The 26,641-nt window shown below is 44.3% G+C and overlaps 2 protein-coding genes across 6 annotated transcripts in view; both read right to left on the bottom strand.

Annotated features, from left to right (window-relative positions):
* Nucleotides 1–2,909: 2,909 nt before the first annotated feature.
* slc8a2 (solute carrier family 8 member A2) overlaps nt 2,910–26,641 on the bottom strand; it is a 179,981-nt gene continuing 156,249 nt past the window's right edge. For all 5 annotated transcript variants that reach the window (XM_062962401.1, XM_062962400.1, XM_062962398.1 and 2 more), the window contains 3 exons: nt 25,681–25,780; nt 15,819–16,094; nt 2,910–12,720 (listed from right to left, as the gene is read on the bottom strand). In XM_062962401.1, coding sequence (XP_062818471.1) covers nt 12,344–12,720; nt 15,819–16,094; nt 25,681–25,780 — 753 coding nt within the window. In that variant the 3' untranslated portion in view covers nt 2,910–12,343. The remainder of the gene's footprint in view (nt 12,721–15,818; nt 16,095–25,680; nt 25,781–26,641) is intronic.
* LOC134293774 (uncharacterized) lies at nt 18,582–24,229 on the bottom strand. Its single transcript, XM_062962402.1, has 2 exons — nt 22,175–24,229; nt 18,582–18,959 (listed from the first exon to the last, which is right to left on the bottom strand). Exons 1-2 carry the CDS (start codon nt 23,801–23,803, stop codon nt 18,852–18,854), a joined length of 1,737 nt encoding a protein of 578 aa, XP_062818472.1. The 5' UTR covers nt 23,804–24,229; the 3' UTR covers nt 18,582–18,851.

A 26,641-nucleotide genomic window follows, 5' to 3' on the forward strand; every position in this document is an offset into this window, starting at 1 on the left:
AGGGAGACTGATGGGGAGTCTTCTGAGGAGGATTCATGTGGGGATCCTGAGGTGGAAATGGATGCTGGGGAACAGGTGTTAATGGAGGAATTGGGCACGGACTGGGCACGGGCACCGGAGATGCTTGGGGACGAATCGGGGCCCATGGATACTGCTGATGCTGGGGAAGCTTGGGTTTCTTCAGAAGCAGATCCCACTTGGTCTGCTTGGAGGAGTGAGAGGGGGTCCACAGGTGTGGATAGAGCTGGGCATGGGCAGGGTGATTGGGACTCTGATGAGGAATTCGGAACACCTGACCCAAGGGCATTGGCTGTGTGGAGTTCTGATTCAGATTAAGAAGTTGAGACACCTGCTCTTTGGGCGTGGATAGTTTGGAAGCCCAGGGAGACCTGGATATATTGGGGTTGTTTGACCATTATACCTTGCGTGTGGCAAGGTGTTGCTGGGCGCCATTGGGTTTCCTGTATGTGTTACTGAAGACTGGATTGGACTTTGCAACGGATCTGCTGTTCGCCCTCGTTGCTTTGGCTCTCTGTGCCATTTCGTGTTGTGACCTTTTTGGATGACTTCAACCTCTCGGACCTTGGACTTTGGACTGGAACTTGACTCGGCTTTGCTCTTCGCTCTCAGTCTGTGGCTTGGCATCGTTTTCTATTCTGTGGCTGTCTGCTGTTGCTGACTACTACCATCACTCCTGATACCGACGCTGTCTGCTTATCCTGACTTCGGACCAGCTTGATGACGTTCTCCCGCTCTGCTCCTTTAACTCCTGGCTTGGCGTTTGCTTCTGCAGCAGCTTGGCGCTGCTAGTTTATCTCTACTTCGGACCGGCTTGACGACGCTTTCCCACTTTGCTCCTTTAACTCTTGGTTGCTGCGAGCTCACCAGCGTCTTGCTGTTTCGCTGGCTTTGCTGCTCTCAACTGGGAGTTCCCTAGCTCAGTTTGGGCGTTTGTTTGTTTTGAACTCCTTTTGTACTTTTGAGTTTTGGGAAAGGTTTGTGGGCTTCAATACTGCTTGCTTTAGTTCATGTCTCCGTTTTTCAGCCCATTGTGAACTTTTGGGTCAAGTTCTAGAACTTTAAGTTTAACCCGAATTATATCTCTGGCTAATCCAGATTATTTGCCAGTTCTTGTTTTTGGGGTTTTACCCGCTTGTTCTACTTAATAACACTGAAAGTTAAGTGTTTTAAGTCTTTTTAGTTTGTTGAGCTATTTTTTGGATGTTTCTTTAATAAACTCTATTTTGCTCTCTAATTGGCGTCTGACTTTTGACAGCCAGGCATCTTTGATTATTTATTTATTTATTTAATGTATATACTGCTCTTCTCCCACAGGAGGACCCACATATAATATAATCTTTTTTCTTTTCTGGTGATGACAGGTAAAGGTTTTCCCCTGACATTAAGTCTGGGGGTTGGTACACATCTTAATTTCTAAGGCGAAGAGCCGGCATTGTCCGTAGACACCTTCAAGGTCATTGGCCGGCATGACTGCATGGATCGCCATTACCTTCCCGCCGGAGCAGTACCTATTGATCTACTCATATTTGCATGTTTTCAAACCACTAGGTTGGCAGAAGCTGGGGCTAGCAGCAGGAGCTCACCCTGCTCCCTGGATTTGAATTGTTGACTTTTCCGGTTACCAAGTTCAGCAGCTCAGTGGTTTAACCCGTTGCACCACTGGAGGCTGTTGATGAAACTAAGTATTATAATGCATTATTTGCTATGTCCAAGTAGGATAGACATGGTTTAGCCATTTGGGCTTCTAATTCAGGCTTGACTTGCTCTTCGACCCATTCATTTGTCTTTCGGGCAACAATTCATTTCAAAATACCTTGATTCTCTTGCTCTGTGAAAAAGAGGTACCTTTAATTGGGCATTTTAGGAGGTGAAACTTGTAGGAAAAGTTGCACCAGCTGATATTCCATTTTCCAAGAAACTAGTACAGGTACCGGAGCCCTGCTTTTTCCCCTCATGGACCTACACTACTAGAAAGTTTGAGAATATCACTAGAGCAGTGTTTCTCAACCTGGGGGTCAGGACGTGAGGGGGGTTTCAGAAGGGTGGCTAAAGACAATCAAAAAACATATATTTCTGATGGTCTTAGGAAGCCAAATCCCTTCAGTGTTTTATGTTGGTCATGGAGGTTCTGTGTGTGAAGTTTGGCCCAATTCTATCGTTGGTGGGGTTCAAGGGACTCTTTGATTGTAGGTGAACTATAAAATCCCAGCAACTGCAACTCCCAAATGTCAAGACGTATTTTCCCCAAACTCCACCAGTGTTTACATGTGGGCATATTGAGTATTCATGCCAAATTTGGTCAAGATCCATCACTGTTTGAGTCCACAGTGCTCTCTGAATGTAGCTGAACCACAACTCCAAAATTCAAGGTGTGTCAAGTTTGGTTCAATTCCATCGTTGGTGGAGTTCAGAACCCTCTTTGATTGTAGGTGAACTATAAATCCCAGCAACTACAACTCCCAAATGACAAAATCAATCCCCCTCCCAATCCCACCAGTATTCGAATTTGGGCATATCGGATATTTGTGCCAAATTTGGTCCAGTGAATGAAAATACATCCTGCATATCAGATATGTACATTACGATTCCTAACAGTAGCAAAGTGACAGTTATGAAGTAGCAACAAAAATAATGATGTGGTTGGGGGTCACCACAACATGAGGAACTCAATCATCTTAGCCTTATGCTGCCACCTAGTGGTCACTACCCTTCATTGGCTGCTTTTTAAACCAAATTTCTACAAGACCTGCTTTAGTTATTTGTTTATTTATTTTATTTAACCCACTGTGCCACCCTGACCCTTTAGGTTAAGTGTAGCTAGAGATAAATTACACTATGTAACACAATTTTTGTTCTTGGGTTATAAATGTCATTTCCGAATCGGTTCTATCATAACATCAAAAACGTTTATTAAACTGTAAAACTTTTGTTTTTGTGGGACCTCCTGCGACACATTGCACTATAATTTTTGATGAAGACCTGATAGAGTTTCAACCAATTCAACATAGTTTCTGGAGTAGGATAACTACTTTCAAAGTAAGTACCACACAATTAAACAGGAAATAACACTTTCAAGCCAGGAACAGAATTTTTTTTCAAATTTTGTAACATAGTGTAATCCAGTGTGGTCCAACCTTTAGTTACCCGAGGGCCAAGTAGGCACACCACAGATTGTAATGGTCAAGAGTGAAGCTTCAATATGGCCATTATATGGCCGTTTCTTAAAAAGAAAGGATTAACGATTAAATTAAATTAAAATATTTTTCCAGTAAGAAGGGCAAAGGCCAACAAAAATGAATTGGTGGGCCACATGTGGCCCACGGGCCGGACCACACTGGTGTAATCAATTGGTTGTATTTCTGTGTAGCCCAGACATGGTCCAACTTTGGCCCTCCAGGTGTTTTGGACTTCAATTCCCACAATTCCTAACAGCCTCCAAAGTCGGACCATGCCTGGTGTAAACTCACCATTCTACAATTGATTGAATAGCTCCACTCTAGTTGGGAATAACTAATTCTAGCCAAGTGTTAACAATTAATTAGTTGTTGTTACTGGCTGTGATGTTTGCCACCAGTTGCACAGTAGTTTGCCGTGTTACCCATTGTATTTTTGTCACAAAAAAAAACATTAACATGTATAACGACGACAATAACAACAACTAGTGAGGTGATGGCAATCCAAAACAGAAACCTTTTTTTGCAATTCCTTGTTTCAGCCTCACTGACTAGTGAGTAGATGCTGAAAAACTTCATCGCTAGGAGATGTTAAAGGTAAGGTTTCCCCTTGACATTACATCTAGTTGAGTCCGATTCTGAGGGATGGTGCTCATCTCCATTTCGAAGCCAAAGAGCCAGTGTTGTCCATAGACACTAGGTATGTCCAAAAAATCGTTTTGAATCTTATATCGGATTTATATTGGATTGTTCTCGCTTTTTGAGATGCATTCCGAGACGTTGTCTCACAGTGCAACCGCCAATGTAATTTGAACCATCGTTGGCCCATTCTCTAATTGTCTCTTAATGTTCATTGTTTTCCATATTATTAAAAAAATTATCTAGCTTTCAATTTCGTTAAAATAGTTCTTGCTGGATCATAGCATACCTTTGCAGAATCAGTAGTCTATTTCATTAAGAAGGCATTGTCTTTCAGGCTTGTGGGATCACATAGCCAGAGATACCATTGATTTCCAGAGTTCTTGCTTACAAATATAGCAAGGGAATTTATAGTTTTCAAAGTATCTTTGCACTCCTTGCCAGGGCATTGCTTGGCATGGTCACTGGTCCAGTGTATTATAAAAAGTTATGAAAATTTGCCAAAAATCATAGGAGACAGGAAACGTTCTGCAATTTGTTGAGCTAAGAGTGATGAATGTGTTCTCTCACTGTACCAAATTTGATGAGGATAGCTCAAGAAATGAGGGCGGGAGAGCCCTGTAAAAGTCCCCCCGGTTCCTATTTTTGGCAATTGCGCATGCGCGCCTGCCATTTTAGAAACATTTAGAATCATTATGAATTTTCGGAAATATCCAAAAATTTTGGGTGAAAAATTCAGAAATACTTTCTATATCGAAGCGCCAGCGCCCCTACTTTAGAAACGAGAATTGAAACTTTTTTTCATCGATTAGACATGCCTAATAGACATCTCTAAGGTCATGTGGCCAATATGACTGCATGGAGTGCCGTTACCTTACTGCTGGAAAGGTACCTATGTATTTGAACTGTTAAGTTGGCAGAAGCTGGGGCTGACAGCGGGCGCTCATTCCACTCCTCACATTCGAACCTGCGACCTTTCGGTCTGCAAGTTCAGCAGCTCAGCGCTTTAACACGCTGCGCTACCGGGGGCTCATTACTTAGATATATATCCACAATTAAATATGTAATGTAGGATATGGGCCCTCCTTACTAAATTTGGGCTTCCCTTGAATTTTCTTGCATTGTTTCACCCAAAGAACCTCCCGATTGTGTTGCAGTCCTTTCCTTTCCTCACCCCCCCACTTGACCTTTTTTTACATTGGATTTCCTTCATGCCTTGAGCTATATTTTAGGCAGTTCAGCTACTTGAAATGTGCATTATTTAGCATACATGAATCTTCCATTTGCCAAGGTCTTGTGCAAGCGGTGCTATCTGAACAAGTGCCGATCTACAAAGTCACAGTGACATTGGTCTTGGAAATAACCACACTCTGTGAGATTTAAGGGTTTACTTCCCACTTCAGAACCAAATGTATTCATAATTGTTTGTTCTCACCCAAAGGGCGTCATGCAAACTTTGTAAAACAAGACCATTTGTCAATGTGTGTGTTTTTGGCCAAAGGGAGAAGAGGGCAAAATCTAGAAAAAGATAAAAAAAACATGATTTTTTTTTTAATGCAAAAGTTAGAAAGAGACAAAGAAAAGAAAGGAAGAGACGTTTGCTGGGTAAAGTTTTTCTTATTTTTTTGGCTCCATTGTGCCCCTGCATTGCCAAGCAGGAAGAAGCTACAAAGTCTTTTTGAGTCTGAAAGTTATCTTCCCTCCTATGCCAAAGAGGAAGAAATGTTAAGAAACCCAGATATTAAAAACACCACATTTAATTCCACCCCAAACCCACCCTACAACTGGTTTCACATTTCTCCAGCCCCGGGATGCATTAGAAAATTGTTCCCACATTTGAGTGTTTCTTAAATAAGTCAAATGGCGATAAGTAGGAGGGAGAAGAGATTCGTTTTTAAAAAGGACTCCAAACCATTGCATCTTCTGCCTTTGTGCCTTTGAGGCAAATGTGCCTCTATGTTTGGAAAGGGATGCAAAGAGTTTTCATCTTACTTAGAAGTCGGGCATCTGCTTCTGGTCGAGGACAGTGAGCCAAAAGGACTGGAGTGTTGTCGAAGGCTTTCATGGCCGGAATCACTGGGGTGCTGTGAGTTTTCTGGGCTGTATGGCCATGTTCCAGAAGCATTCTCTCCGGACATTTCACCCACATCTATGGCAGGCATCCTCAGAGGTTGTGAAGTCTGTTGGAAACTAGGCAAGTGGAGTTTATATATCTGTGGAATGTCCAAGGTGGGAGAAAGAACTCTTGCCTGTTTGAGGCAAGTGTGAATGTTGCAACTGGCCACCTTGATTAGCATTGAAGAGCCTTGCTTCAAAGCCTGACTGCTTTTTGCCTAGGGAATCCTTTGTTGGGAAGTGTTAGCTGGCCCTGATTGTTTCCTGTCTGGAATCTCCATTTTCTGAGTGTTGCTCTTTATTTGCTGTCCTGATTTTAGAGTTTCATCCATTTAAGAGTTTTCCCAAGGAAAACAATTAGAAAAGTATCGAAAAATGCTCCAATGACAGTTCTGACCATTAGACCCACTTGCCTCATGGCTCCTCCTTCCAGTTTTTCCCACCCATAGCTTGAATGTCAATGAAGTGGCGAACTGATAGCGTGAATGCCAATGAAGTGCCAATTTCACTCTGGATTCTAATATACCTATTTACTCAAGTTTAATGCTCGTTTTTATTGTTCTATTCAGGCTTGGCCCCATGTAAGCCGCCCCGAGTCCTTTCGGGGAGATGGGGCGGGGTATAAGAATTAAATTATTATTATTATTATTATTATTATTATTATTATTATTATTATTATTATTATTATTATTATTCTCGCTATCTTGGGCTAAATTCCCTTGCCAAAATTAGGGTGTGCATTTGATTCGCATCATATGATAATCTGAGGCCCCTTAAGTAAAGGTGAAGGTTTTCCCTTGACATTAAGTCTAGACATGTCCAACTCTGGGGTTGGTGCTCATCTCCATTTCTAATCCGAACAGTTGGCATTGCCTGGAGACACCTCATGTGGCCAGCATGACTGCATGGATCGTCGTTACCTTCCCGCTGGAGCAGTACCTATTGATCTACCCCCAAATAAAATAAAAGAGAATACAATTTTGTTGATCTCTGGGGCTCCTATGGTTTACAAAAATGGCCCTGGGGACTGTATGCAGCTTGCCAGCCCCACTTTACCCCCACCAGCTGTGATAGGTTGCAAATAATAGCAACCAAGGCAATGAGTTAAGCTTTGTTCTCCTTAAAGACAATATAGACAAGCGCCTTTTGAGTATTCTGACACCTTAAACAACCATTCTCCTCCATTGTACATCATTACTTCACCAGAATCAACTCAATCAACAGGGAAGGATACTGACTCTCCACGACCCATTTGCTTGCTTCTTATGGCATTCAGTTTTATAACTGGGGAGAACAAACCATCAGTGAACAAGGCTGGCCTTTAACACTTGGTGCTGTTGTTTGGAAGGAGGACTGTGGTCATTTGAAGTTCTTCTTCAGACAGGCCCCTTCTTTCTCCCTCCTTTGATGTCTCTATTGTTCAAATTCCACATGCTTTAAAATGCCAAGCCAATGCTCTCTGCTCTGAGAAGTTCTCCAAATGTGCCTTGTAGGAACATAATTTGGTTTCTGCTATTCAGAATCCCATCTCATAAACAGGCCATTGATGCACACATGAAAGATTATTATGGCTCAGAAGAACAGCGAACCCCAACAGATAGCCAATTGGCCTCCTTGTGTATGGACTTTCCAGTAAGTTAACCAGGCTAGGACATTATTATGATACATTGCATTCAGGGCTGTAGAAAACACCTTTCCAAATACCCAAAGGTTTGAATTGAAACCAGACAGAGAAATGGCATATGGTAAGACTTGTATTTGTGCAAAAGACCTGGTCTTCCATTGCTTTTCCCCACAACAGATGCGACTTTGAAAAATTGTAGTTCTGTTATGGAACTACCACTGCTCCAGAGTTATGCCGTAGTTCTCCATTGTGATAAATGCTTTCATCAAAAGAGCCTTCTTGGTGCATATATATATATATATATATATATATATATATATATATATATATAAGCTGTGCCCAGCCACGCGTTGCTGTGGCGAAGTATGGTGGTATGGGAAAATAAAGTATCTTATATTATCTGCTTAGAACTGGATTATATGAGGTCCCTTCTACACAGCTGTATAAAAGGCACACTGAAGTGGATTATATGGCAGTGTGGAGTCAAGATAATCCAGTGCAAAGCAGATAATATAAGATTATAAATGGGTTATATAGCTGTGTGGAAGGGCCTTGAGTCTGCACTGCCATATAATCCAGTCCAAATCTGATAATCTGTATTTTATAGGTAGTGTGGAAGAGGCCTAAGAGAGGCCTAACTCTGCCTGTTCCCTGGGCTGAGTGGGTTGCTAGGAGACCAAGTGGGCGGAGCTTAGCCTTCTAACTGGCAGCAATTGGCTAAAAACAATTATTCCTCTCCTTCTAATTAGGACTTTATTTTTCTTTTCTTTTTGTTGTATGAACATAGAGGCATGGATGAGGGGTTGTGCTGCCAAGTTTAGTGTTTCTGGGATGTGTAGTTTTGTTGTTTTGTCCTAGGCCGAAATTTCATTACCCTTTATATATATATATATATATATATATATATATATATATATATATATATGATTTGTGTTTATACACACACACACACATATACATACATACATATACATATATATCAGGAATATATATACATATATGGGTGGCTCAAAAAGTAATGCCTCCTTCGTTGCAACTTTTATTACTTTCACAGCTACTGGACTATCTATGCATGATATGATAGAGGTAACCTTACTCTACTGATATAGTCTTTTCTTTTTTCAGATTGACTGATTAGAACGATGAATCTGAACCTAATAGAAAGAGTCATCATTGAATTTCTGGCAAAAGAAGGTTGTGCACCTAAGGAAATCCATAATCGCTTGAAGAATGCTTATGGGGATGCTGCAACGGACATCAGCACCGTGCAGCATTGGGTGAAGAAATTTGAAAACAGAGAAACGGAAATTGCAGATCAACTGAGAAGCAGCCAGCCGACAACATCAGTCACAGACGCAAATCGAGAACGTGGTGATGAATTGATTCAAGGAGACAGAACATTGCTGATGCATTGAACGTCTCATATGGCTCTGCCCAAGGAATCATTGCTGACTTGGGATATCACAACGTGTGGGCTAAGTGGGTTCCCAAGCACTTGACTGATGATAATCGGCTGGTCAGTAGTGCCTCAGCCACCCTACAGCCCTGATTTGGCCTCTTCTGACTTTAACCTGTTTGGACCTCTGAAAGACAACCTACATGGATTCAGATTCAATTAATTGAATGACGTTAAAACTATTGTGGTAATCTCTGAGCGGTTAGACTCAATTTAACCCTCTCTGGGGGAGATTCCACCAAAATGCAGCAGAATAGCAAAAGCAAAAGCTTTCAAATTCAACAGTTACTTACACAGGGTGAGCAAAGAGAAGCCTTTCAGCTTAGGATGGCAATCGATTGCAGAGTCTCAGTAAAAGTTCAAAAAGTATTTATTCAGGTAAAAAGAACTCCATTGTAGATAGAAAGGCTTGGGAGCTGTCTAGTCTACTCTAGATTGGTTTCTAAGGAAAAATAAGAAAGGAAAAATAACAAACATCTAAATAGTTACATCTTGCCAGGAGAGACAGCAAGATGCTGCTTGTTAGCTAGAAGAACAAAGGGAGAAGAGAGAACCAAAATGGTTCCAACCTCATGGTCCAGTTTATTAGGGCCATAAAAGACATTCTGACCAATGGGAAGTTAGTGTCCCTAAAGATTCACATTTCTACTAACTTCAAAGCAAAAAGGATGTGACGTAAACAAGATAGAGTGAAACACAGTAAAGCCTGTCTAGGCATGCTTTGGAAAAAACAGGGAAAGGATTCCCTCAATCTATCGCTATCATCTATCTAACTACATTTAGACTTGAGTAGTCCAGGATGATTTCCCAACAACTATGTTGAACAATAGTTTTGTGTAGAGGATAGTTCAGGCTATGATCTGTAGCAACATCCACTGTTATATGTACATTCATAACATTTTTATGACACAGGAGGCAAAACTTGTTGACCCACCCTCGTATATGTGTGTGTGTGTGTGTGTGTGTGTGTGTGTGTATAAGCAATGGCTCTGTATCCATAATATCTTTTGATAACATGGTCTCCCTAACAGATTGTTCTCTGGTTGGGGACCTCAATTTGTGACATAATTCTGAAAAGTGTCATTCTGTTTATTAAATATATGAGCATACGCTCCTTTTGTTCACCATCCATAGAAAGACAAGTTGGACTGCTGAAATTGTGTATAAAGAAGGGCCTTGCATATTAGACAACCTTCAAGCAGCAGCACAACTCCTCCAAGCTACAATCTTTATCTGAATATGCCTACAATTTCAAGTAAAAAAGGTACCAACCATAATCACCCTTCCTTTACAAATGATGGATTCCATTGTTGCTCCTTCACTTTCCCAGAAGACACTTGGTCTAACCGCTTTGCCTTCTCCTGACCCTTCGTGACATATGGTTGCTGCACTTCTTATATCTATTGACTGCTCTTGGCTCTATTTCCTTTACCTGTATCTATCTACAAGTGATTCTGGGTGAAGGTTGACATCCAATCTTTTCATTCACACAGCAAGCACAGAAGCTTGTTCACTTGTAGAACAGGGAATCAAAACACCCAGTAGCTGACCTTAACACAAGTCTAGACAAAACATTTGCTCCAGAGAGAAAAAATTCAGCTGCCTGGGGAGAGAAAATGATGGAGAGAAATCAGATAAACCATGTGGTCTTGAGTCAATATCCTCGACTATTGTCCAAGTCTCATGTTATGTAGGTATAAGAGAACATCCATCACATTTTAACACTCAAGGAAGATTGCTTGCAGCAAACTAGCCGGTTCAGTTCCTATATTTGGCTTCATTTTTCCTTTCTGAGCACTCAAAGGAAAAAAAATCAGATTGACTTAGATGGATCATATGGAACTTTCCGTACTGATGTCACCAATCCCATGAAATAGAAGTTTCCCAAATTACCTACTCATTCCATGTGTGATACTCATACAAAAGAGCTCAGAAAGATTACATTTTTGGACTCTTCACCTCAAATTTTCCAAACCAGGATGGCCAGTGTTAGACCAAAAGGCCCCACTTTTCCAAGAGTAAGAGAGAAACCAATTTACAGGGAAAATATCCCCAAGTTTTCTTCCTAAAGAGGATATAGTTCTTACGAGGGACAGGAAGGGAGAGACAAAGACATCCTATGGAAGAAGCAGAAAGGCCACCACACGAAATGCCGGGGGAAATTAAAATGGGAGACAATTAATGTAACTCCTTTCTTGTCAAGGAGAGCAAAGCAGGGGGTAAAAGCGTTAAAATGGTTGTTCCACCCGAAGTCACTGCTCATGTGCATAACCTCACCAAAACAAACAAACAAACAAACCCAAGAAGCATTTTGCCTTGTCCATTCATCTGTCCACCGGCCCGCCTTCAGAAATCCCAGAATTGGGGCTGGGGGCTGTGTTGAGGTCAAAGTCCTTTCCTTTTTTGTTGCCTTGACTTTGAGCAAGATGGAGCCAGTCAATGGTCTCCCTGACTTTAATGTGACCCCAACTCAGTTCACCGGCTGTTGTTGTTTTCTTAAAACCACAAGAAGACAATTGAAAATGTCAAATTGTAAAAGAGAGAGATAGAGAAAGAGAAGAAAATGGCAAAACTCCATCACGGCACTGCTATGGGAAGTCCACCTCCCACCCCGCATATACCTCTCCGGTCTCAATAAGAGAAGGACGAGGTGATTCTAAGTAAACATTTGAAAAAGAACCTCGGTGTCCCTCTTTTCTGTGGTTCTAGGTGTCGTCAAAAGGTAGAACCATTAAAGGTGCCTTAGCAGACACGTTAGAGGGTCCTTTGGTCAGGATGGGCAACAACCAGGGCTTGAAATATCACCCTGGCCCATCTGTCTTGGCTTGCACATTTGGTCCGGTGTGCGGGAGAGGTCCCGGGAAGGAGCAGGCCCTCGCGACAGTCAGATCAGAAGGGAGAATGTTGGAACAATGGAGGAGATGCCAATAACAATGTGGTGCAGGAGGACTGTTGTTGTTAGATGCATCAAATCAGATGTGACTTGGAGCGACCTGATGAAAGAGAGACCTCTGAGACTCCCCGGTCACAGACAGCCTTGCTTAGGTCTTGCGAGGCAAACTCGGGGCCATGGCTTTCTCAATGGAGTCTTTCTGCCCATTGTGCAGTCGTCCTCTTTTCCCGGGGAGCAAGAGGAGGCTTATAGGTGCAGAGCGAAGGCAATTTTCGTCTCACAGATATGGAAGTTTCAAACGGAAAGAAAGGATGCTCGGGAAGCTGGGGTGGGAAGGTGCGATCCTTTGGCGAAGATGCCTTCCCGCATCCAGAGTTTTTTTTCTCTCATGTCCTGGTTCACACCGTGGATGGGTGGTCCCCTCAGAAGCCCTTAATGTGGCAGTAGGCTTCAAGGCTGGCAAAGAGGATGTAGAGGAACCAAAGGCCCATGAAGAGGCAGGCGGTGAGGATTTTGGCGGTTCGGGGGCCCCCCAGCTCCCCCCCTATGTGCGGCCGGCGGCGGTACATGAGGACGCTGATGCAAACAAAGGCGAAGATGGTGAAGAGGGTGACGGAGAAGGCCAAACTGCCCGTCTGCACCTCAAAGTTTTTGCCTTGGAAGGCCCAGTAAATAGCAGCCACGGACCAGGCCACGCCGATGCCCAGGAAGACGTTGACCGCGTTGCTGCCCGTCACGTTGCCGATGGACGCATCGGCACACTGGTCCTGGAGGGCAGCCACTTTGCTGGCAAAGGTGTCTGTGGAGAAAGAAGAGCCACAAGGAGAAGATGTGAGAAGAAGAAGAAACCCTGAGGGTGGAGGAGGACTTCCAGGGGAACAACTAGAAGGCCTTCTCCAACCTCAAATGGTGGAGGATGAGGATTTGGTCCCCCAAATAATTCCCATTTATGGAATCATAATCCTAGAGTTGGAAGAGACCTCGTGGGCCATCCAGTCCAACCCCATTCTGCTTAGAAGCAGGAAAATTACATTCAAAGCACCCCTGACAGATGGCCATCCAGCCTCTTTTTAAAAGTCTCCAAAGAGGAAGCCTCCACCACACTCCAGGGCAGAGAGTTCCACTGTTAAACAGCTCTTTCTCACAGTGAGGAAGTTCTTCCTAATGTTCAGGTGGAATCTCCTTTCCTGTAATTTGAAGCCATTGTTCTGCGTCCTAGTCTGCAGGGCAGCAGAAAACAAGCCTGCTCCCTCCTCCCCATGACATCCCCTCACATATTTAGACATGGCCATCATGTCTCCTCAAATTTCCAGCACTGCAGAGAGTGAAACATCGAGATAAGTGGGAGGAAGACAGAAAAAATGGGGCATTTTAAAAGCAGCTGAAAAAATGGGATTCGCACCAATCCTTGTTTCCACAACAAGCCAATTTTTTCAAAATCCAGTTATCACAGGGACTGAAAGCGAGGAGAAATCTTCTGAATAGAAGTACAGAAAGCAAAACAAACACCACAGGGATGTTAACTCTTCCCTATATTATCCAATGTTTGCATGTTTATGTGTGTGTGTATATAGAAGTAAAGGTAAAGGTTTTGCCCTGACATTAAGTCTAGTCATGTCTGACGCTGGGCGTTGGTGCTCATCTCAGTTTCTAAGCCAGCATTGTCCATAGACACCTCCGAGGTCATGTGGCTAGCATGACTGCATGGAGAACCATTCCTTCCCACCAGAGTGGTACCTATTGACCTGCTCACATTTGCACGTTTTCGAACTGCTAGGTTGGCAGAAGCTGGAGCTAACAATGGGATCTCACCCTGCTTCCTGGATTTGAAGTGCCGACCTTTCAGTCAACAAGTTCAGCAGCTCAGCGGTGCACCACCAGGGGCTCTATATATATGTGTGTGTGTGTGTGTGTGTGTGTATCATCATCATCATTTAATTACTTATTAATCGCCCTCCATCCAAGATGCTCTAGGCCAGGGGTCCCCAAACTTTTTAAACGGGGGGCCAGTTCACAATCCTTCGGACCGTTGGAGGGCCGGACTATAGTTGGCCACCGAGCAAATAATAATAATAATAATAATAATAATAATAATAATAATAATAATAATGAGGATTGGCAGAGACCCTTTGGCCATTGAGTCCAATCCCTTTCTGTCTTTGTGCACCAAAAGCACAAGCACAGCACCCCTAACAGATGGCCACCCAGCCTCAATGTTAATAATAATAATAATAATGATAATAATAATACAGGGTTTTGGAACACAATACTCCTGACCTCACAATAGTGTTAAAAAACAAAGTATGGATTGTCGATGTTGCAATCCCAGGTGACAGCAGGATTAAGGAAAAACAACTGGAAAAGCTGACACAATATGAGGATTTAAAGATCGAATTACAAAGACTCTGGCACAAGCCAGGCAAGGTGGTCCCAATGGTGATCGGCACACTGGGTGCAGTGCCTAAAGACCTTGGCCTGCACTTAAACACAATCGGCGCTGACATAATAATAATAATAATAATAATAATAATAATAATAATAATAATAATACACGATATGAGGATTTAAAGATCGAATTACAAAGACTCTGGCACAAGCCAGGCAAGGTGGTCCCAGTGGTGATCAGCACACTGGGTGCAGTGCCTAAAGACCTTGGCCTGCATTTAAACACAATCGGCGCTGACAAAGTTACCATCTGCCAGCTGCAGAAGGCCACCTTACTGGGATCTGCACACATTATTCGCCGATGCATAACACAGTCCTAGACACTTGGGAAGTGTCCGACGTGTGATCCAATACAACAGCCAGCAGAGTGTCTGCTGTGGACTCATCTTGTTGTGTTTCTAATAATAATAATAATAATAATAATAATAATAATAATAATAATAATAATAATAATGGTTGTAAGAGAAGAAGAGACCCCTTGGGTCATTTAGCCCAACCCCCTTCTGCCCTTGTGCTGTGGGGGCCGGATAAATGGCTTCGATGGGCCGCATCCGGCCCCCGGGCCTTAGTTTGGGGACCCCTGCTCTAGGCGATTTACAAGATAAAATTGTAAAGGATAAAAATACATGCATACAAATATTGATAAAATTAACATAGATGAAAGGCTCTAGTAAAGAGCCAGGTCTTGAGTGTGAGGGTAAAAGGCCCCAACTCACGCATGGCTCTCATATAGGGCGGCAAGGCATTCCATAAGGCAGGGGCAGAAATAGAAAAAGCTCTGAGTCTGGTCCTTTCCAAGTGCACTTCTCTAGGAAATATATATATGGCTGGAATTTCACTAAAAATGTACCTGTTCTGACTTAACATATAAATTCAACTTAAGATAAAACCTACAGAAATTATCTTGTTAGTGACTTGGGGTACAGTGGTCCACTGCTTTTGGTCCTCTAATATTGATGTCTGCAACGCACACCATCCCTAGTTGGCAGTCATTCAGAATGATGGACCTTGTAGGCCAACCAGGGGAAGACGTCCACTTTCTCATCTAGCAGAATTTCACACTTGCTGTTGTTCCAAGCCTTTGAGTCAACTTTGACTTCTAGAGAGCCCTATCCTACAATTTTGGGGAGGTTGACCATTACCCAATGGGAACCTCTGCAACTGGTATTCCCTGGTGGTCTTCTTACCATACTTACCAGGTCTGATCTTGTTTAAATTTGGACATCAGACATCATTAGGGTACTCCTAGTAGAGCGGAGTAGTGGTAGTAAACTAAAAAGTCAATTCATCCCCCTCCCACATCCCCAATCTGCCCTAGGGGGTGGGGGGGGAGGAAAAAGTTACTTTTTACAAACCATGACTATTAGTCAGCATTCCACAATTTCAGGGTTAACTTTTGTAAACAGAGCTTTACAACCTTTAAGCTACCCCATTGCGGTTGGTTTGTCATACCCGGAATAGATGTGCCCAGGGCCACAAAGACAACGGCGTTGACGGTGTCCTTGAGGCCGACGGTGCAGCCAAAGTGGGAGGCCAGGTCTCCGATGAGGGCGGTCAGAAGCCCAATGACCAGGATGCTGACGCTGAAGCAGGCCCAGCCGTTCCAGTATTCGGTGGGCGGCACGCAGGCAAACAGAACTTTCCAGAAGACGGTCAGGAAGTGCATGACGTAGTCAAAGCAGGAGGGCAGCCGTTCCTCGCGCCCGTCTTCCTCATCCTCCTCATCGCCTAGGAAAGGGACGAGCCTGGATTAGAGACTGGTGATGATTTATTTATTTTATTTATTTACAGTATTTATATTCTGCCCTTCTCACCCCAAAGGGGACTCAGGGCGGATCACATTACACATATAAGGCAAACATTCAATGCCTTTAACATAGAACAAAGACAACACAAACATAGGCTCCGAGCTGGCCTCGAACTCATGACCTCTTGGTCAGAGTAATTTGTTGCAGCTGGCTGGCTGCTCACCAGCCTGTGCCACAGCCCAGGCCCAGATGTCACCAGATGCAATGCTTTTATAGAAATAGCCCAATAAGATTGCCAACTGACATATACAAGCAGTCCCCAAGTTATAAACCATGAAAATGAACAAAATTTGGCTACCAGTATTTAAAAAAAACTCTAAAATCAGGACAGTAAATGAAAAACAGACAGAAACCATCAGGGTCAGCGATCACCTCCCAACAAAGGATTCTCCCAGGCAGGAAGCAGCCAGGTTTTGAAGCTGCAAGATTATTCAGTGCTAACCAAGCTGGCCAATTACAACATTCACACTTGCCTCAAGCAGACAAGAGTTCTTCCTCCCACCCTGGACATTATTCCACAGATATATAAACCCAACTTGCCTAGTTTCCAGCAGACCTCACAACTTCTGAGGATGCCTGCCATAGATGTGGGCGAAATGTCAGGAGAGAATGCTTCTGCAACATGGCCATACAGCCCAAAAAAACTCACAGCAACCCAATGATTCCAGCCATGAAAGCTTTTGAAAACACAATAATGAAAAGCTGTTCTAGAGCTAAAGGAAGCTGTCAAGGAATGGTTGAATGAAGCAACTCCAGGACCTCCTTCTCTTCTGGTATGCTGCATCTGTGGGTCATAAAAAAACCCGTCTCCCAGATTAAATGGGGAGAAGACAGCACCCAGAATGGAACAGAACTACTAACAATTGAGGTTTCGTCCAGCAGAGGGTGCAACTGCCATAGCGCATGAGGTAGAAAAAATCTATTCTATTCTACAGCATTCCCAACATTAACCTCTTTTTCTACTTCTAAAAGATTGCCAGGCTGTAACAAAAAGTGTGTATTAAGGGTCAGGTGAGAATGGAAGGTGGCTTTACAAAACCATCCAAGGAACCAACGCCTTCAGTCACAATAATTACGATCATCATTTCATTTATACCTCGTCTTTTCAATAGCATTTTGACTCAAGGTGTTATTGTTAACTGCATTCATGTCAACTTTGACTTATGGGGAGCCTATGAACGAGAGGCCTCCAAGTCTCCCTATCACCCACAGCCGTGCTAGGCCTTGCAGACTTGGGGCAACCATGGCTTCCTTGGTTGAGTCTCTCTTTCTGGAATACCACCTTCCTCTTTTCTTATTGGTATATTCAGTGGTGAAAATTCAAATGGTTGCCTACAATGCTGAGGCTTAGACCCAACTTGGCCCAAGGACTAGGGTAGAATTTCCAGATTAATTAGTTAAAAATAGTATTACATAGTGTAATCAGAAGAGGGGAAACCCTGCATTAGAACAACTGTGCTGCTCATCCAATGCATTTTTCAATTCTAGTTCTGCAAGTGGGCTGTCACCTGCCCCCATGTCCCCCCTAAATTGCCATTTATTATTTTCTGGGCAAATTATAACCTCCATTATCTCCAAACTGCACGGCCACAGTTGTAAAGCTTGAGAGTCTGAAATAGTTGAACTCAAGAAGGAAGAAATTAAGGATTCAGCTGACTCTTGGCCTTTTCCTCCCTTTCAGCAGCTCATAAGGAGGAGGGTTGTGCTAAAATGATGATTTGTTCTCTCTTCCCCTGATGCAGCTGGATTGCGACGCACCTGGCAAAACAGTGGGGGGGAAATTGCAGAATGATGCAAAACCTGCATCTCTAGAGGGAGGAATCTATAGCTCTCAAAAACCTATTTTCCTTCCATTGCGAAATCTCAAGTGAAGACAAGCACCAAACAGCCTGTGTGTGGGCAGGGCTGCTGCGAATTCATCGTTGCTGTAAAGCACTTAGCTAACACATCAAGCCCTCTGGATAGAATATATGGTGGAGACGTCGCAGTAACGTTGTGGAGTATGCCGGTAAAGAGGTCCATAAGCACTACTCTTTCCTTGTTGTGACTGCGCCTTTGGGGACTGTGGATGATAGTGGTGGGATCAGGAGAGGAAGGAAAAACCCTCGCGAGGAGGGCTCGTTGGAGAATTTGCACAGAAAGAGAATTAGGGACCTCAATGGGGACTCTTCTATGGAAGATTCAGATGGAGAGTCTGTGGAAGAAATGGATGCTGGGGAACAGGTAGTGGCTGAGGAAGTGGGCACTGACTGGGCACAGGCACCGGAGATGCCTGGGGAATTGGGGCCCATGGATACTGCTGAACCTTGGGTATCTTCAGAAGCAGATCCCACTTGGTCTGTTTGGAGGAGGGAGGATGGATGTGTGTCAGGCTTACTTCAAAGGACCAGTCTGAACGCAGATCAAAGACAGCTGCTCTCAAACACAATCTTTATTGAAGAATACATGACTTTGGAAAAGTCGAGAATGACCTAATGTTTACATACATCTAATTTTATCACTTCTGATGCAACGTAATATCACACGCAAATATCATCATCAAACCCCACCTTCTGGATCACATTTCCACCAAGGTTTCTATCCCCCCCACACTACAGCAATTATAATTGTTTATACTTTCACCCCTGAGTTCCCAGGCTCATTTTATCTTCTCCCGCCAGGTGCTCGCATGTTTATGTTATGAAGTCAGATTCAGGGCTTGGAAATTCAGCCCTGGGATCTGGCTGCATGACATGGCGCCCCCGTTTTCTTCGTCCTCCTCTTCGATTCTTCTTTCACCATAGTCCTGAAACAAATCAAACAATAACTCTATGGGTCCATTTTGTCTAAAGTCCCCATATATTTTTTCAGCAAGCTGCGATGGAAGACTGGGTGTATTTTCCCTAAACTTTTTGGCAATGCCAATTGGAAAGTCACTTCATTGATAACACCCTGTATTCTGAATGGTCCAATATATTTGGGGCCCAGTTTTCTTGAAGGTAACCCCAATTTGATGTTTTGGGTACTTAACCACACTAGATCTCCTTTATCTAATTTATCGCCTTCCACCCTCTTTCTGTCTGCGAACGTTTTATACTTTTTGTGTGCTTCTTTTAACGAAGCAGTCACTTGATTCCAACATTCCATCATTTGCGTTTTCCATTTCCCTGCCTCTGTTCCTTCATTTTCTGTCCACCTCGGCAATTGGGGTAAAGGTTGTATTTCATACCCGTAAACTACTTCAAAGGGGGTTTTGTTTGTTGCTGAATGTATAGTTGAATTAAAGGCTAGTTCCGCAAACGCCAACCACCTAGACCAGTCATTTTGTCTCATGTTAGAGTACATTCGAAGGAACTGCCCAAGCGTTTGCTGAGTACGTTCTACCGCCCCGTTTGTCATGGGGTGAAAAGCAGAACTTAAACTCCTTTCTGCTCCTAGCATTTCCAAGAATTTTTCCCAAAATTTTGCTGTGAATTGTACTCCTCTGTCACTGACTACTCTACTTGGACATCCATGTAATTTGTAAATATGGTTTATGTACAATTCAGCTAGTTTCTCAGCCGATGGTAGCTTCGTCAGTGCTATAAAGTGGGCCTGTTTAGAAAACAGGTCTAATACTGTCCAAATATAACGATGTCCTTTGCTGACTGGCAGTTCTCCCACAAAGTCCATAGCTACACATTCCCAAGGCCTGGTAGGTTCCGCTACTGTCTGTAACAATCCCATAGGCTTCCCTCCTCCTGATTTATTTCTGGCACAATCATCACATTGGACAACATGATTCTTTATGTCCTTCCTCATTCCTGGCCACCAACAATGTTTTGCTATTGCCTTTGTTGTTTTGGTAATTCCTGTATGACCAGCGCTCTGGTTGTTGTGAAAACGATGCAGAATCTTAATCCTTAATATTGCTGGGATATACAGTTTCTTGTTTACAAACCAAAATCCCCCCTTCTGGTCCCCCTTTTCTGCGTTGGACGCGATCCATTGATCTCCTTTATAAGACTGTTTTAGTTCATCTCCCCAGTTATCTTCCCCGCCGAGTTCGACAAAAGCCGTGTCCTCCTTTTGGGTTTGTGCTCTTGTCCTGACAGCTAAGCCCCATTGTTTGTCAGAGAATATTGTCCCCTCCTTTGCTGTGGTTAGGCCTTCGTGTTGAGGCATGCGTGAAAGAGCATCTGCCAAGACATTCTGTTTCCCTTGAAAAAACTTTAATTGGAAATCGAATCTGCTGAAGTATTGCGCCCATCTGATTTGTTTGGGGGACAATTTTCTAGGAGACTTTAAATACTGGAGATTCTTATGGTCAGACCAAATTTCGAATGGGATTCCGCTTCCTTCGAGGAAGTGTCGCCAGCATTCTAAGGCTTTTAATATGGCTAATGCCTCTTTTTCCCATATTGGCCAACTTTTTTCAGTTTCGCTGAACTTCCGTGACAAATATCCACAGGGTTTTAAGTTCCCATTTTGATCCTTTTGCAATAGCACTGCCCCGTACGCACAGTCTGAGGCATCGCAATGGATTATGAAAGGGCTCCTGATATCAGGGTGTTTTAGGATGGGTCCTTCAGTGAAGCATTCTTTTAAGGCCTCGAATGCCTTTTGGCATTCTGGCGTCCAACTCAGTTTGGCGCCGGGAGCTTTCACTTTTGCTGTCTCCCCTTTCCCTTTTGTTTTTAAAAGTTCTGTAAGGGGTGCGGTTATTTGTGCAAAGCCTTTTATGAAGGGTCTGTAAAAATTTGCAAACCCCAGAAATGATTGTAATTGCCTCCTTGTTTGAGGCACTCCCCATTCTTTCACATCTGCTACTTTAGCTGGATCCATAGCTAACCCTTCTGGAGACATCCGATATCCCAGAAAGTCAATTTGAGTTTTATTAAATTCACATTTGGACAGTTTTGCGTACAGCTTTGCTTCTCTTAGTCTCTGCAAAACTTCCCGGACCAATTTTACGTGCTTTTCCTTATCTTCAGAAATGATCAAGATATCATCAAGGAATATGAACACCCCTCTGTACAATAACGGGTGTAGTATTTCATTTATAAGCTGCATAAAGCAGCCGCTTCCATTTTTTAACCCGAAAGGCAAAATTTCGTATTCAAAATGGCCGAATGCGCAGGAAAATGCGGTTTTCCAAGTATCCTCCGGTTTGATCCTTAATTTATGATACGCTTCAATTAAATCCAGTTTAGTAAATATGCTCCCTTTCTTCAATACGGTAATTAAATCCTTGACTAAGGGCATAGGGTATTTATTGTCCTTGGTAATTGCGTTTAAATTTCGATAATCAATGCACAATCTTAGGGAATTGTCTTTCTTTCTCCTAAATAACACTGGAGCCCCGAGAGGAGAATTAGATGGCTTAATGAAGCCTCGAGCCAGGTTTTTATCAATGTATTTTCTCAATTCCTCCTTCTCTTGCACAGACATGGGATACACTTTTGGTTTTGGTAAGTCTGCTCCTGGGGTTATTTCAATCCCTACTTCTATATTTCTTTTGGGAGGCAATTTACTGGCCTCTTTCTGATTGAAAACATCCGCAAAGTCTCTGTATTCAGGTGGCAATAGCTGTGGGTCTATTTCCCCTGCTTCGTCTTCCTCGTCCTCCTCTTCTGCAATTTTGCTTATCTCCCATTGCATCTGCTGTTCTTTAAATGCTAAGCTTTTTCCTCTCCAATCTACTTCAGGATTTGCTTGTTCGAGCCATGGTATCCCCAATATTACATGGTATGTGGCAATAGGGGCTATCACAAAGGATATTCTTCCTCCCCATTTGCCTATTTTGCATGGAACTCCCCGTAATTCCTTTGTAGATACTTCCCCAGCAGCGACTGATCCATCTAGCTGCGAAAATGCAATTGGGGAGTCAAGTGCCATCTGCTGGCATTTCAGCGCTCCTGCTAATTCTGGGGTTATAATGTTCCTAGAACACCCGCAGTCTACAAACGCCTTGCAGGTGGCCCGATTTTCTAGCCCCGAGAGGCAAATTGGTACTACTATCATGCGTTTGTCCCGACTCACCAATCTTTCCGAAGATTCTGGGGCCTGCACCTCCTCCTCCGCACGCCTCCCGGTTGCTGGCTTGGGCTTTGGGGCTTTTGGCGGCTCCCCCTTCCGGGCCCAGCATTCCGCTGCTCGGTGGCCCGTCTTCCCACATACAAAGCATCCCGGTTTAGGTTTGTTGTCGTCTCCTCTGGAGGGAATCCCCGGCCTCCCTCCGGGTCTTTCTTGCTTCCTCGTTTCTCCTCGACCTCTCGCCACCGGTCTTTGCTGGCCGCTGCTGCTCCTGAAGCGCTTTACTTGTGCCAGGGTAGATTCGACGCGCCCCGCTAGTTGAATCCATCCCTGGAGCGTCTCGGGGTCGTCTCTGTGCGCTGCCCAGCTGAAAATCTCGGGGCGTAGTCCCTCTTTAAATAGTTCCACTTTGGTTACTTCAGACCACTCCGGTACCCTTTCCGCGAGGTGGAGGAATTCCTCTGCGTACTCGGGCACCGTTTTGTCCCTCTGTTTTATTCCTTTCAGCTGGTCTCGAGCCCTCAATTGCTCTAGCCGGTCTCTGAACCGGTTCTCCAGTGCGGCGAGGAAGCGGGGCACTGACCTCAGGCATGGGTCGCGTCTGGCATGCAATTGCACATACCAGCTGGCTGCTCCTCGCTTTAGTGTGTTGCCGATGGCTCGAACCCTGCTTGCTTCGGAGGGAAATGTGTGTGCGTTGTCTTCCATGTATCCTCTAATGCTAATTAGAAAAAAGTTCAGTTCCTCTGATTCCCCTCCGTATTCCAGCTTGAGATCTTCCCTTCTAGGCATCCATTCTGCAGCCCTTTGATATTGTCTGGGCGGCATGGGGAAGGGTTGCATCAGGTTTCCTCGGGTGGCTCCTTGGAACACGCCGCGCCCCACTCCGGTGGTCATTCTGCGCGGCTCCTGGAAGTCTGCCGCCGCTGTTGGCTCTTCCGCCCATCCGCATACTGGCCTAGCTGTAGCCCCCTCATCTCGCCTTTCCTCGTCGTACGGCACATCCTCCTCCTCTTCCTGGACCCCCCGCTCCTCTCCGCCTTCGTCTGCGAATCCACTGGACCCGATCCCTGGCCCCAGTGGCCTTTCCACCCCGACGCCCATTCGGGGGGTTGGGAGCTCTGTTGGAGACGGCGGCCTCAGGGTCCCCAGGGCTCGCTGACGCTCCACTTCTCGCGCCATGCTGCCCCGGAACTGCAGCTCCTGCCAGTATTCCTCATCTCCCTCGTCCCTTGCCGCCACGGGGCTCTGCGTTGACGCCCGCTGGCCCCTCTGGCTCCAATCTCCTTCTTTGCTTGGTTCTCTCTCGGCGCTATATCGGCTGGCCTCCTTCTGGAGATTCTCTTCCAATAATGGCACCAATCTCCCCACGGTTTCCGACAGCCTGGATAAATTAGTTTCCAGGATGGATAACCGCAGGGCCACGGTCTCCGGCATACTTCCTCCAGATCCCCAACTGGTTTCTGCAGCTGCAGAGACGCCTCTTCCGAGCCTGGGAATTCTCTGGGTCATGCCGTTCGGCTTGGGGTACCCCGTAGAGGAAGCTATGGCTTGCAGCGTCTCTTCTCTCTTCGGCCGGGCCCCTTGCAAAGGCCTCTCTGCCTCATTTGGGCTTTGATCTTCTTCCTCGCTCATTATCACTTCACTGCGAATTCCGCAGGAGGGTGAGAAATGGGATTCTCGACTTTAATGTCAGGCTTACTTCAAAGGACCAGTCTGAACGCAGATCAAAGACAGCTGCTCTCAAACACAATCTTTATTGAAGAATACATGACTTTGGAAAAGTCGAGAATGACCTAATGTTTACATACATCTAATTTTATCACTTCTGATGCAACGTAATATCACACGCAAATATCATCATCAAACCCCACCTTCTGGATCACATTTCCACCAAGGTTTCTATCCCCCCCACACTACAGCAATTATAATTGTTTATACTTTCACCCCTGAGTTCCCAGGCTCATTTTATCTTCTCCCGCCAGGTGCTCGCATGTTTATGTTATGAAGTCAGATTCAGGGCTTGGAAATTCAGCCCTGGGATCTGGCTGCATGACAGATGTGCATGGTGTTGGGCGTGGGCAGGATGATTGGAATTCTGATGAAGAATTAGGCACGCCCGATCCACGAGCTTTAGCTGTGTGGAGTTCTGATTCAGATTAAGGATTTGAGACACCTGCTCTTTGGGTGTTGGTGTTTGGACACCCAGGGAGAATTGGGATAAATTGGAAATGTTTGGTCACTTCACTTTGCATGTGGCAAGATGTTGCTGGGCACCATTGGGATTCCTGTACGTGTTAAAGGGACTTTGCTTCAGATGTAAGTTTATCTGGGTTGCTCTGCAACGGAGGGCTGGAAGTGTGTGGGTTTTCCTGGACTGCACTGTTATTACTATTTTTAGCTTGTTGCCTCCGTTGCCTTGGCTCTTTGTGCCATTTCGTGGACCTTGAATTGATGACTATAACCTCTGGACTTTGGACTGGAATTCGACCCTGTTTCTGCCTTCGCTCTCTGATTGGTCTACCCACGGCTCTTGACTTCTGGCTTGCCTCCTGACCCTGCTGCTGTCTCCTGTCCTGACCCTGGATCAACCTGACGACGTCTCTTCACTTTGTCCCTTGAGCTCCTGGCATTACCTGCAGTCTCGAAGCGGTTTGCTGCTGTTCCTGCTATTTCGACTCCGGACCGGTTTGACGACATCTTCTTGCACTGTCCCTTTAAATCCCCAAAGCCTGTTGCTTGCTGCAGTAAGGGCTTGGAGCCGTACCTTCCCTTTTGCACCGGCTCCAAGTTTGTTTACAAGCTCCTTTGCCCAGTTTTGGTTTCTGTTTAGAGCTTTGTGTTAAAACTGCTAGCTTGTGACTCTTGGGAGTTTTTTGGGAGTTTCCAAGTCTGTTTTGTTTTGGCTGTTTTTCCAAGCCAACTTAGTTTGTTTAGAGCTGAATTGAAGCACCTTTTGTTTAATCTGGATTATTTGCTTGGATAATCCGGTTTGTTTGCTAAAGCATACTTTTTGATATATTTTTGTTTGAACTGCTTTAAAACACCGAAAGTTAAATGTTTAAAGCCATCTTTTGTGTTTGTGTCTATTTTTTGGGCTATCTCTTGAATAAACTCTGTTTTGCTCTCAAATTGGGGTCTGACTCTTGACATTCCTTTGGCTACTTTCCCTTAGCAGGGACCCCAATATATGTTGGCTGCAGAGCTTGGGTGGAGACAGGGCTTATTTTGGGAATACAAATCCCAGGATCCCACATTAAACTGGACTGCTGGCTTTTACAACAATAGTGAAGGCTAGCCAGGGAAGTTGAACTCCAAAAGCAATACTTTTCCAAGTTCTGGAGAGGGTTCACGTTGTCAAGGCCATCCCAAAATGCAACATCAACCACCCTGGAATGTCAAACTGCTCTGGGTTTTGACCCATAGTTTAGTGGAGCAGCCTAAGGTGATAAATGTTGAGGTCTTGGTTTTATTGTTTGTGGTGATTAATGGAGAATGATTGGACCCTGTACCTGCACTGACGGTGATGGCCTCAAGGAACTGCTCCCTCCAGGAGTGTGTGCCGATCACCAACGCCAGGTTCGTCTTCTTTATCAGCTTGTCCACTGTGTTCTGCAGAAGAGGAAGCAACCGAGATACAACTGAGACTGTTATGCCTTCTAGGGCTGAAGCAAAAAGCACATGGTGAGACTATATCCTAGAGAAAACAAAGATTTAACTAAATTGGGCTTCACCCTCTCGCTGCCCAGAAACATGAGAAGATAAGAGACTATTCAGGACTATGAAACAAAGACAGCTTTGGTCGCCTTGGTGGATGACCTCTGCAGAGAGGTAGACAGGGAGAATGTGTCCCCGTTGGTTCTCCTGGACTTCTCAGCATTTTTCGAGACCATTGATCATGGTATCCTTCTGGGCCGTCTCGCTGGGATGGGACTGGGAGGTATTACTGTATATGCATGTATTTGACTAAGTTTCTGTGGGATCACTACTTGTGTATGTGTGTGTTAAGAGAAAAACACCTGGTCAATTACAACTCATAGTTGAGTAATTAGAACAATCAAGGTTAACAAGCTTGAACCACTCCCTGAATGGGGTATAACTTTGGGAAATGTTTGTAATTTTTTTGGTGGGGACTTACTGAATACTTGCTGAGAGCCTACTATGAAGATGCATGAGTTTAATGCAAGGAAATTTATGTGAGTTTTGTTGCTGGAAGTTTTAGTGTGTTGTTTTTTTTTTTTAACTCTGCTACTTAAGAGTAAATTTTTGATTTTTCTTCCATTTTCCTGGCTTGTTTTCTTTTGCTCATTGTGGATACAACAAAAGGCTGGATAAGTCTGGACAGGACTGCACGCAGTTTGTTTTTCAACAAACCCGTAACAGGAGGCACTTTTTTACAGTGGCTCTGATCTTTCCTGGAGGGATTCCTGTTGACCTGTGGGGTTCCTCGGGATTCTATTTTGTCCCCCATGC

The sequence above is a fragment of the Anolis carolinensis genome, unplaced genomic scaffold (assembly GCF_035594765.1).
Source record: "Anolis carolinensis isolate JA03-04 unplaced genomic scaffold, rAnoCar3.1.pri scaffold_10, whole genome shotgun sequence".
Taxonomy (NCBI): domain Eukaryota; kingdom Metazoa; phylum Chordata; class Lepidosauria; order Squamata; family Dactyloidae; genus Anolis; species Anolis carolinensis.

Bases quoted from the DNA above. Each gene is read 5' to 3' on its own strand.
- LOC134293774 (XM_062962402.1), bottom strand. From the start codon at position 23,803: ATGAGCGAGGAAGAAGATCAAAGCCCAAATGAGGCAGAGAGGCCTTTG. The intron at 18,960-22,174 runs GTGAGTCGGGAC...GATTTGTTTCAG, and splicing joins CAGAATCTTCGGAAAGATTG to GACTATGGTGAAAGAAGAAT.